The sequence below is a fragment of the Crocodylus porosus genome, unplaced genomic scaffold, assembly GCF_001723895.1.
Source record: "Crocodylus porosus isolate Cpor-Errol unplaced genomic scaffold, CroPor_comp1, whole genome shotgun sequence".
Taxonomy (NCBI): domain Eukaryota; kingdom Metazoa; phylum Chordata; order Crocodylia; family Crocodylidae; genus Crocodylus; species Crocodylus porosus.
This window is the reverse complement of record NW_017728897.1, coordinates 49,802-61,757: the sequence shown is the minus strand read 5'-3', so window position 1 is coordinate 61,757 and position 11,956 is coordinate 49,802. Positions and strand designations below refer to the sequence as shown.

Here is an 11,956-nt window from a genome sequence, read left to right as displayed (position 1 = left end):
GATGCGACCTCTGGAGGTCCCTTCCAGCACCGCTTCTGTGATTTTTTTTTTTTTTTTTTTTATGGATTTCTCACTTGAGACCACCCGCTTTCTTGGAGCTGGATGAGCAAGTGAGACATCAGCTGCTGCTTTGTGAAGTTCAGTCACCACCCTGACTCCAATGTGACAGCTGGTAGGCGGCTGATGAAATGGCACATCCCACTCTTTGCACGGAGGGTTCCTCTGTAACTAGAGATGAGTTCTTTCTGCCCTCAGCATCTCCCAGAATGACTGCAGTGGAGACACCTGGGTGTGGGAAAAGTGTCTGGTAATCCCAGGCCTCAGGACTTTGGTTGGACACCAGTTAGGGTCAGAAAGAGTTATCCCCCCCACCCTTACTGTGAATGCTGCTGGTTTCTGGGGCAGTTTGCCTTCCTCTGAGGCACTGGGCCATTGGCCACAGCCAAGGCTGGGGTTTTAGACTTGGGAGTGCTCATACCCCCACTAGCCAAGTCCCAAAGTGACTTGCTCTTCCTCGCAGGATAGCCAGGCTTGGGTGCAGGGAGGGATATCTCCCCTAGGTCTGGCTGGCACAAACCACAGAGTTTTGCCTTCCTCTTGCTCCTCTTCCTAGGAGCTTCTAAGCATCTAGGAACCTATGGCTTCCTGATGCAGCAGCACGGTGTTGGCAATGCCCTTCTCTCCTTGCTTCTGTGCAGGGGATAGGGTTCTCCTAGCTATGGAGTGAGGTTTAAAGTATTATTTTGGGGGATAGCTTTTGTGGGTGCAGGGAACTACTTGGCACTGAGATGGCAGCTGGAGTACTGTGTCCAGTTTTGGGCACCACACCTTCTCAAGCTTGTCCACGTCCTTGTTGGAGTCTAAGGAAGGGCCACCCATATAATCAGAGTTTTAGAAGACAAGTCATACGAGAAAAGGTTGAGGGATCTGGGACTCTTCAGCCAGAAGAAAAGAAGGCTGAGAAGGGGACCTGGTAGCAGCTTACCACTACACTAGGAGAGTGCATGAAGGTGAGCAACTGTTCACCAAGGCACACAAGGGGAAAACCAGGAGTAATGGTGGCCAATCCTGGAAAATCGATTTCAGGCTCAACATAAGGAAAAACTTCTTCACAGTCAGGGTGTCCAGACTGTGGAATAAGCTTCCTCCAGAAGTGATGGAATCGCCTACCCTGGAAATCTTCAAGAGGAGACTAGGCAGTCACCTTCCTGGGGTCACCTGACCCCTGGTTATCTTTCCTGCTTGGTGCAGGGGGCTGGACCTGATGATCTTCCAAGGTCCCTTCCAGACTTACAGTCTATGAATTGGAGCCCTGCCCAGCCTGACTTTCCCCTTGTCTACTCAAATCCCACCTCCCAAAGCCAGACCTTATTGGTACCTGAAGCCATCAGCCTGAGGCCCTCCCCACTAGTATAGTTGTCCATGGGTTAAGAGTCAGGTTGTGCAGATGATGGGTCCAAGGACGCATCTCATGACTTTCTGTGGGCTCTCAGTCAATGCCCCATGCCAGCTGATAACCCTTCCCCTGCTCCTAACTTGAGGGACTTCCACGCTATAGGGAGGTCATCAGGCCACCTTCATTGATTCTGCTCCCTTTGTCTCCTCCCCTCACAGGTGATGTCCATCCTCTTGCACGGAGATGCAGCATTCGCTGGGCAGGGCATAGTGTATGAGACCTTCCATTTGAGTGACCTACCATCCTACACCACTCATGGGACTGTGCACGTGGTGGTGAACAACCAGGTAATGGTGAGGCCATGGAGGAAGGAGAAGCTGGTGACTGGAGCATGGTGACACCGTGCCGTAAGCGGCCTCATGCCAGGCTGTTCTCCCCTTTAATGCCTGGGCTCTATTATGTGAGCCAAGGTGGAGGCAGTGGTGGCTGGGAGGAGGGTAGGGGTGGAACCAGAGGGATGGGAACTTCTAGGACTCCGATTCGTCTCCTCAGAAAAATCTTACCATAGTCCTAGAGCAGTGGGGGTGGAAGGGACCTCTGGAGATCACATCTAGTGCAACCACCTGCCTGAGGCAGGATCAGCCCTGTCCAAATCATCCCAAATGCATCCATCATCTAAACACTCGGTAAAACTACCGTCAGCCCTGGTGGAGCACAAGGCATCACAACTGAGCTGGCCACTAGTCAAGCAGGGTGGTGGTGGGGCAGTACCCTACTCCTATAAAAGGTTGTTAATATATTCTCAAGTAGAGGCTGTGCCCCCACTACAGAGGCAGGTGAAACCCCTCCAGCCCTTTACCTGTATGACCAGGGGGTCAGGTTCCTTCCTGACTCCAAATGTATCAGAAACCCAGGGAGGGCTAGGGAGGTGGACCAGCCCCAATCCTCTCCCCTGCTTTGGGCAGGGGGGTGGGACTAGATGACCTGCTGAGGTCCCTTCCAGCCCTCATTTTATATGATTTCTGTGTGGCATCAGTCTGGGCTTGAATGGGGAGGCAAGAGGCTGTAGCCAGGACCCTCTGGCTTTGAGAGAGCAGGAGCACTGGGACACTTGTCAACTCCTGACCCAACCATGGTTCCCCAAGGGATCATAGCTTCCTCGCAGCCCTTTTGAAAGGTGTCATGAGTCCTTTGGGGAGCCGGTTACCCCAGCCAGGCTCATGCCAGCGGAGGCTGTGCCTCTGAAAATGGCCACTCTAGTGTGCCCTGGTCTTGCTTGGAGCTGGGAGGAATTTGTTGGACATGACTGTTCCTTGGTGCCTTTATACTGGGGGGGCGGGTGTCTGAGCAGAGACTGATGGGACAGGAAATGGAATTTTTTGATCTCTTGGTGAACAAGTCTTTCTCCAATCTCCCCTCTTGCATACACAGCCTTTCCTGTGGACTCTGTTTTAATCCTCTTCCCACCTCCCCAGCTCTCACTTCCTTCTTTTTGTAGCAGTTCCAAACTCAGCTCAGTTGCTGTATTTTCTCATATCTCATGTACCACCCAAATCAGCCACTCTTGGAAAGCAGAATGAAGAAGTCTTTACTTCTTTCAGAGTTATGGCCGCACAGAGTGGACAGGGCCTAATCTTAGCCCCCTGCTCCCTACCCCCCACCTTTTCTAATGCTAAAGCTACAGTTTTAACTCTGTTTTGCAGCTCAGTTACCTTGAAGGTGAGGCTCTGTCCATCAGTTCAGCTGTGAAAGGGGTCAAAACTGTAGCTCCAGCTGCAGACAGGACTCCATCCCTTTCTCTGTGTGGCCACAGGCAGTGGGGGAGAGAAGGGGAAGAAGCCCTGGCCACCTGACAGTCTCCACACTTCTATTCTTGGCACAGAAGGCTAGTGCCTTTAGCTCAAGGAGCTGGCAGGCAGAAGGAGCTTGTCTGGCAGCTTCTTGGCCTGGCCTGCCATGGAGGTACTATGTCCAGTAGCTAGGTGAGGGGAAGTATTCAGTAAGGAACCCCCAAGACTTGCCTTTTTCGTTGTGCCAGTGACTGGCCTGGAGGTTGCCCCCAACACCAAAGCCGCCATGTCCATTTTTCCCCCCCTGCCACCTTCCAATATCTGATACGTGGAGGTACCTCCTTGCCCACCCCTGACTGACCTGAGCCCCTCATGTGCCTCCCTTCTCCGAGCCCTTCTTTATCCACCCTCTCGCCTCAGATTGGCTTCACCACGGACCCACGCATGGCCCGTTCCTCACCTTACCCCACCGATGTGGCCCGTGTGGTTAACGCACCTATCTTCCACGTCAACGCTGATGACCCTGAGGCTGTGGTGTATGTGTGCAACGTGGCAGCTGAGTGGAGGAGCACCTTTCACAAGGATGTTGTTGTGGACCTGGTAGGTGGCTGGGGTTGAGCCAGGGCCCTCGCCAGTGGGGAAGTAGCAACTTTGGGTCTTTATCCCATTTGCAGGGGATTTTGGTCCATGGCCATGTCTGTTTAACCCTTTGTTTTAAGACTATGTTGAGGGGGTGCTGAGACTCCAAACCCCTCAGTTCTAGGTGTCAGTCCTGGGATCGGCCTACCTTCAAGGAGGAAAGAAGCCATCTGTTCCCCTCCCAGGTAGACCAAGACCACAAGTGATTTTTGTCTGAGCTATATCTGGGTGTAGCTGCTCTTGGTGATGTATCCAATTTGCCAGTATCCCCATAAACCAATCTCTAGTCACTTTGGCTTGTCTTGGACTTCCTCAGATAAAATAAAAGCCCCTAGAGTCATTTGTGGATGTAACAGCTGATAAGGCCAGTCTACAACACCTCTGCTAGCTCTGATCAGGGGCCACAACAGGCCATAGGTAGCAAACCAATGACAGAGCACACATTACCAGCCTGCATGGGGATGTGAATGAATGTGCTCAGCCCTTGACCTCCGCAATCCCTTTTATAGCTAGTTTTATTTGCAACCCATAATCCTCCCAGATTAGCTTTTTCACGTGGGTTTATTTGGAAAGGAAAAGTTTTCCCCAACATACCACAATGCTGGGCACACGAATAGCTCCTGCAGGAAACCATCTGGCTGCCTTGAGGTGGGAAACAGAATGGAAGATGCTCTCGATCCAGTGTAGAGGGGAAGAGACTTGTAGACACGGATGAAAATAAGGAATAGGTGAAAGGTCTCACCGCCTTGTCTTGGCTTGCAAGGTGTTGTGTGTTGGCAGAACAGTATAAAAGCTGTATCCAAGCAAGCTATGATAGATGTGCTGTACATGTTTGGTGGCTTGTTCAAGTCCCTCTTCTCTGGATCTCAGTGGGAAGTGAAGGCATGCCAAAAGAAGTAGTAATGGAAGGAAAGCCGCAGAACAGGCTGTCCTGAGAATCCCCAGCCTTGGCGCTGGGCTGGGCTGGTTTAGTAAAAGGCAGTGCTGTTGGAGGTTGGGGTGGCACTAGTGTAACCCTCTTGAGGACCCTGATGGTCTGCTGGGTATTGATAGTCAATGGCAGACTGTCTTCTGGTTTTGCCCTGTGTCCACTACAACACGGCTCTGCAGAAACTAAGTGTAGGACCTTATGAGTGAGGCTTCCTTCCTAGCCAGTGCATTGTGTGCAGCTCTGGGCACGCAGGGCAGCATTGGCTGGCAACTTCTAATGGCCCCTTTGCCTTGTTAGGTATGTTACAGGCGCAACGGCCACAATGAGATGGATGAGCCCATGTTCACCCAGCCACTGATGTACAAACAGATCCGGAAGCAGAAGCCTGTGCTGCAGAAATATGCTGAGCTGCTGATTTCCCAGGGGGTGGTGAATCAGCCAGAGTATGAGGTACAGGCACTTGGGAATCCTCCCAAGGGATCACCTGCTTCCCTGAGAGCAAGATCTGCTTCCTCTCACGCACTTAGTCACAGAGAAGCGGGGACTTCCAGAGGTCACGTCTAGTCCAGCCCCCTGCCTGAGGCAGGATCACCCATAGGAAGGGGGTTGGAATAGATCATTGGTTCTCAACCTTTCTAGAATTGAGATGCCCCTCAGTAGACTCAAAGCTCCCTCTTGGAAAATGCTAGCTCTACAATGGGGGGTGCCCTCTTCACCACGCCCTTATGGGATGGCAGCAACAGCTGGCGAGAGGATGGTGGCCAGTTGGGCACAGCCATGTTTTGTGGCATTTCTTGGGCCTGGGGGCAAACTTTCATAGACCTGGCTGGTGCCCTGGGGGTGCTGGAGCTTGCAGTGGTGGGCGCCATGTAGGAGTAACATGCTTGATTGCATCTCTGAAGTCGGTGTGATCAGACTGGCTTGAGGCTGGGGGTGGGTAGGCCAGGCAGCTGTCAGATAAGCCAGTCCTTCCATGGTACTGGGCAGTGCTGCCAGCTTGGCCCTTGCGTCCATGCTGCTGAAGGCCATCTTTCACTCCTTCTGGAGTTTTCTTTGCTTGCTGGGAGCTGGCAATTGAAACCAGGGCTGGGGACAGCTTTGTCTCTGGGGCTGGGTGATATGTGGGTGGGTGGATGCCAGAAGTGGCCCTCACCCCCAGCCTTCTGTCTCCCAGGAGGAGATTGCCAAGTATGACAAGATCTGTGAAGAAGCCCATGCCAGGTCCAAGGATGAGAAGATCCTACACATCAAGCACTGGCTGGACTCTCCCTGGCCTGGTGAGTAGCTTCCCCTTCTTGATGGCCCCTCACAGCTGTGGGGCAGGCAACAACGCACAGGTCGTTCCTGTGTCCACAGAGTTGTGGCCTCAGCTCAGAAATGGACAGCCACCCCTTTTTGCAGACTTGGGGTTCTGTATGGCCTTGGCATCTCTAAACCCGGGGGCAACACATAAGGGGTGCATGCAGGTGCACATGCACCCCCTGAGTGTGGCGGTGCATCCCCTACAAAAAGGCACTGCTGACACAGTTGGTGGTCACCACTTGCCCTCCTGACACTGACACTGCCAGCAGCATCTACGGGTGGTCAGTGATCCCTGCTGGCCTCTGACGCTGCCAGTGGTGGCTGCAGGTGGTTGCCAACCCTTGATTTGGTGCCCCCCCCCCCCAACAGCACCAGCGGCATCTGCGGGAACTCCCCCACTTGCTGCTGCTGCTGCTGCTGCTGCTGCTGCTGCTGCTTCTGCTGCTCCCCCATCAGCTGCCAGGGGCATGAGTTGCTGTTCATACCTAAACCCGCATCTTTGTTGGACATAGGTTCTGAACTTTCTGTCTCCTTTTCCCCTCCAGGCTTTTTTACCTTGGATGGGCAGCCCCGGAGCATGACCTGCCCTTCCACAGGCCTGAGTGAGGAAGACCTGACCCATATTGGCAGCGTGGCCAGCTCGGTGCCTGTGGAGGACTTCACTATCCACGGAGGTGGGGGCTCTATGATATGTCAGGGTGGAAGCTCCACAAAGCAGCCTCGATGCTGGTGTGGCCTGCAGGGTGATGCCATGTACTGGTCTGTGGGGGAACAGAGGGGCCCTACACAGCACAGGGAAGGCAGGGAGGAAACTGACAGAGCTTCTGCAGCCCAGGGCACTTGGGTTGGGCCATGATCTGATGTTCCATCTACAAGGAATCCAGGTGGCTCAGTGACTTGGCCTAACGACTGCAAATCAAGCCCCTTGTGACTAATTAATTATGGCCCTGTATGGTGCCTCCATCGGCTTCCCCCCACCCCTCCCCCCAAGCAGACAACAACTGGTATCTTGTCTGACAGGCCTGAGCCGCATCCTGAAGACTCGTGGGGAGATGGTGAAGACTAGGACGGTGGACTGGGCCCTGGCAGAGTACATGGCCTTTGGCTCCCTCCTCAAGGAGGGCATCCACGTGCGTCTCAGTGGCCAGGATGTTGAGAGGGGCACATTCAGGTACGTCCCTCTGGCTGACAGGTGCAGGGGATAGAGTCCTCTTGGAAGGCCCATGAAGAGGTCCCCATTGCAGCACCTAACCCATGGGTGCCATCTTGGAGCTGCCCAGCCCTGGCACCTCCTGGTAGAGGGGAACGTGCTAGTGATTGCCCCCTCTGCCTCTACCCACAGCCACCGCCACCACATCCTCCATGACCAGAACGTGGATAAGAGGACCTGCATCCCAATGAACCACTTATGGCCCAACCAAGCCTCCTATACAGTCTGTAACAGCTCCCTCTCAGAGTATGGTGTTCTGGGTGAGTGGGCACCAAGCTGCAGGAGGGGGCTGACAACTGAGCTTGGTATTGCCCTGTAGCATGAGTGTCCTGCTAACCTCCACATCTTCCACAGGCTTCGAGCTGGGCTTTGCCATGGCCAGCCCCAACTCCTTGGTCCTCTGGGAAGCCCAGTTTGGTGACTTCCACAACACAGCCCAGTGCATCATCGACCAGTTCATCTGCCCTGGGCAGGCCAAATGGGTCCGGCAAAATGGCATTGTCTTGCTGCTGCCCCATGGCATGGAGGGCATGGTAAGGACCCCTCCCCTGGACAGCTAGAGCCAGGCGTTTCCTGGAAGTACCATATTCACTCGGAGAAGGGACGTAATAGCAGTCTTCAAAGACTTGTAGGGCTGCCATGAAGAAGAAAAGCACCTGTTCTCTTGCTGCAGTGAGCAGGACATGGAGCAATGGCTTGAAGTTTCAGTAAAGCAAATTTAGGTTGGATTTCAGGAAAAACTTCTTCCCTGGTAGAGCAAGGAGTGTGTAGAATGGACATGCAGAGAAGGGGTGGACTCTCCATAACTAGAGGTGTTCAAGGAGAAGTTGGACAGGCACTGGTCAGGAATGATCTAGGCATAGTGATGCCTATGTTCTATCATGGGAATTTCCCAGGCTTCTGGGCTATGCTGGTTACCCCCTGCTTTCTGTTCCATGTGTCTGGGGGTTTGTAAACCTCCATTGAAGACATTGGGTGTTTGCTGTAGCCCAGGCTGGGGGTAGTGACTGGGTTGTGCCAGTGTTTCTGCTGGGACCAAAGCTGGAGGTTTTCTGGCTAGAGGGTCTTGCTCCTTCAGTCAGGCTGAGACTGCTGCATGTAGGGTCAGGAAGGAATTTTTCTCCCTGGTCAGACTGGGGTGTGGGGGGAGCCTGCCTTTCTCCATAGTGTGAGGCATGGCCTTGGCCTGGGATCCCGAGTGTCCTTTTACAGCAGCAGGGCATCGGCCACAGTAGTCCCCCTGCTTTCCCTGTGGCAGAGTCAGGTGTGATGTCTTGTGCTCTGTCAGGGCTGATGGTAGTTTTTACAAAGAGTTGTTTAGATGATAGATGTGCCTGGGATGGTTTGGACAGGGCTGATCCTGCCTCCAGGAAGGGGGTTGAACTAGATGAAAACCCCTGCAGGTCACTTCCAGCCCTATTGCTCTAATAATCTTACATACCATGTGTACCTTTTTACCCCTGCCCCCTCTCCCCCCAAAAAATTGGCCCCCATCTCTCAAATTCTCCTTAACCAGGGAAGCTTCTTTGCTTCCCAGAATCAAATCGGCCTCCTTTGATTCCTGTTCTGTTGGCATTTCTGTTCATACAACTGAGGAAGTCATTTCACTTCCTGGCCCGTTACACTTTGCCTCATGGATGTTAACTATCTCTCCTTTTTTTTAAATGGCCTTGATGTTCCTTTAATCAAGCTAACCTTTCTCTTGGCAGTTCTACTGGCTGGTAGCCTGTCTCTTCTCCTATTTCTTTGAGCAGGAGGGTGGACAAAATGACCTCCCAAGGTCCCTGGCAACCCTAATTTTCTGTGCTTCTATAATTTCACAGCCTTACAGACTTGTCTTTAGCTCTTTTCAGAATCACAGATTTGCCCATGGAGGTCTAGTCTCCTGCAGCAGCTAGGGTTTCAGCTTCTGGCTGACCAGTGGAGGGGGGTGAGCAAATGAGCTGAAGGTTAAGGCTGTATCCACGCTCTATGCAGCTATAACTTGGCAGGTGGGGAGGGGGGAATTTGTCTCGCCAAAAACAAGGCATGTGCTTTTGGGGGTGGGGTGGGGGGCGGAGTGTGATATGTGAGAAGATAAGGCATCAGGCCAAGGATGTGGATGTCTGTTGTGTACCATGGGTTGGTGCCAGCTGTGTCATGTCTAGCCATTTATAAGCAGCCAGCAATGGGGTTCAGGCCCTGTGTCACTGGGACATGGAGCTATCCTAGTCCCTCTTCTGACGGCCAGGATGGGAAGATATCAAGCTCTTGAAGCCCATGCTGATGGCACGTGACATTTGACTGGCTGCACTGCAAGAGAAGGGAAGTGCTTAGGGGTACATTCTGGCACCCCTCTACCCCAACCTCACCCCCCCCCATGCCTTCTGACCCCATTTCCAGGGCCCTGAGCATTCATCAGCAAGGCCAGAGCGGTTCCTCCAGATGTGCAACGATGACCCAGATGTGCTGCCTGTAAGTGTCGGGCTGCATCAGCCTTGGGGAGAAAGGTGGGCCTAGGGCATAACCTCCCTACTTTACTTAATGCGGATAGGATGTTATCCCTCTGCCACTTCTCACAGGACAGTTAGAGTCTGATGCTGCCCTAGTGGGGAGCAAAGCAGAGGTGGTCAGTAGATGAGGCTCGGGAGTTGTGTTGGCCCAGAGCTGGGGATTCCTCTCTTAGTCTTGCTATCACCTAAGGGATGGGAAAGCCAACCTTTTTAAATTCATACCCCAGTGGGGAGATCCAGCCTTGGAGGTTCCGTGTGCCCCTGACGGACCCCTGGTATGAGCCCCACACTGATGCCCAGGGCTACCACAGCCCAGCCTAGCCCTGGCCTAGAGGTCATCTCCATGCTGGATGGAAAGATTACAAACATTCCAGGCTGGGTCTCATCCCCCAACCCTGCTCCCTTTGCTATAGAAACTGGAGGACTTCAGTGATGTGCGTCAGCTGTACGACTGCAACTGGATCGTGGTCAACTGCTCCACGCCAGCCAATTTCTTCCATGTCCTGCGCAGACAGATCCTCCTGCCCTTCCGCAAGCCGGTGAGTGGGGCCCTGGCCTGCCCTCCACCTCCAAGCCTGGCCGTGACTCAGCCAGCCATGCCCAAATCCCTGTTGCCAGTGGGCTGGTGGATATGTCTGGGCTTTCTGCAAAGTGGTGTCTACACTGGAGGTAAAACCCACTCCCTGTGGAGGTGGGGCAGGTAGGAGGAGGGCTCAAATGCTGTGGGATGGTTTAGAACATCATCTGGAAGAGAGTGAAGCAAAACAAGGGTATGTCCCAAATTCTTCCTGCCCTGCTTCTCTCCATTGGAGATCGGAGAAGCTCTGATGTCAAGACTTCCCTCCATCGACCACACTCTATTACACCCCCCTCCAATGGCTCCACTCCCCTCTTTGAAGCTGGTTTTGGCTGTCAGCATCCAGAATCCGGGGAGTGGGGGGAGATGCGGTGTCCCTGGGGTGAAGCTGCCTTAGGGCCCTGTCAAGGGGCTGGGGCCTTAATGGTGCCCAGGCCTGACACCACCTTACTTGGGTGCACTCTGACAGCTTTGCTTATGACTTTCCAGCTCATTATCTTCACTCCCAAGTCCCTCCTGCGTCACCCTGAGGCTCGCTCTGGCTTTGATGAGATGCTATCAGGTATGAAGGGTGCATGAAGCAATGCAGGGGGGGGTGGGGAGAGCTGGGGGCGTGGATCCTGTGGGGCTGGTGCTGGGTAGAGCAACTTACATGCTGGGAAATAAGAACGTTGTTCCTTGAGAGCCCTGCTCTTGCCTGGTCCCCTGGAGATGGGGACATTTTTGGGAGGGGGGGGAGGTTGGGAACAGGGAAGGGTTCTTATTCACTGGGAAATATGGTAATACCACTGCTTTCCCAGCTCTGCCCTTGTCTGGTTGGGAAATTAAAGCAACATGGAGGTATGCCCAGTTCATGCCACAGGGGGGCAGTCTACTCCCAAACATGGCTGCCCTTGGTAGAGCCTGATTATACTCCTGTTCAGAGATCTCCCTGCTGAGCCACTTCAGACTGGCTCTGGGTCAACAGGGCCTTCCCAGGGGTCTACCTATGCCCCCCTGAAGCCCCAGCCAGTTCTAGCTCTGGTGCCTGCCTGATCCTGCTGCCCCTGAGCCACTGGGCCCATGAGGCTGAGGGCAGAGTACCCCAGGGAGCCTGCAAGGTGGCTGAATGAGTGCCAGGGTTGGGCTGGGCTCCCCAGCCAGTGCGAGGGCTCCAGGGCCCAGCTGGAGATCCTCATGGAGAGGGGGGTGCTTGTGGGGTAACATACTTCATGGTGTATCGCCAGGGTTCCTAACTCCTGGGCCATGGCCCGGTACTGGGCCGCAGAAGGGCTGGCTGCTGGTCCGCAGAAGGCTTGGCTGCTTGACCAGAAGTCCGGAAGTAACCGGCATACTGTGGACTGGCAGCCAACCCTTTTGTATATTCGGGGGGGGTGGGGTGTGTCCAGTCTGTGGTTTGCCAGTCTGCAGCATAAAAAGGTTGGGACCCCCTGGTGTATGACATCATCCTTCCCCCTGTGACTGCCCTACAAAAGGTGTGTCTTATACACCGAAGTAAACAAAAATAGCTGAAACCCTTGAATTTTGGTCGCTTTTTTAAATAAATGGAATAAAAACTGGATTGCTGCACTTTTATCTTCTGCTTTCACCCCTTTCCAGGCTTCTCAGGGTGGGGACAG

The 11,956-nt window shown here is 53.7% G+C and overlaps 1 protein-coding gene across 4 annotated transcripts in view; it reads left to right on the top strand.

Annotated features, from left to right (window-relative positions):
- Nucleotides 1-11,956, top strand: part of OGDH (oxoglutarate dehydrogenase) — a 67,744-nt gene that overhangs the window by 53,474 nt on the left and 2,314 nt on the right. For all 4 annotated transcript variants that reach the window (XM_019556551.1, XM_019556549.1, XM_019556552.1 and 1 more), the window contains 11 exons: nucleotides 1,615-1,743; nucleotides 3,607-3,786; nucleotides 5,054-5,206; nucleotides 5,931-6,033; nucleotides 6,604-6,732; nucleotides 7,079-7,229; nucleotides 7,401-7,528; nucleotides 7,623-7,801; nucleotides 9,651-9,722; nucleotides 10,174-10,299; nucleotides 10,827-10,899. In XM_019556551.1, the coding sequence (XP_019412096.1) occupies nucleotides 1,615-1,743; nucleotides 3,607-3,786; nucleotides 5,054-5,206; nucleotides 5,931-6,033; nucleotides 6,604-6,732; nucleotides 7,079-7,229; nucleotides 7,401-7,528; nucleotides 7,623-7,801; nucleotides 9,651-9,722; nucleotides 10,174-10,299; nucleotides 10,827-10,899 (1,423 nt within the window). The remainder of the gene's footprint in view (nucleotides 1-1,614; nucleotides 1,744-3,606; nucleotides 3,787-5,053; nucleotides 5,207-5,930; nucleotides 6,034-6,603; nucleotides 6,733-7,078; nucleotides 7,230-7,400; nucleotides 7,529-7,622; nucleotides 7,802-9,650; nucleotides 9,723-10,173; nucleotides 10,300-10,826; nucleotides 10,900-11,956) is intronic.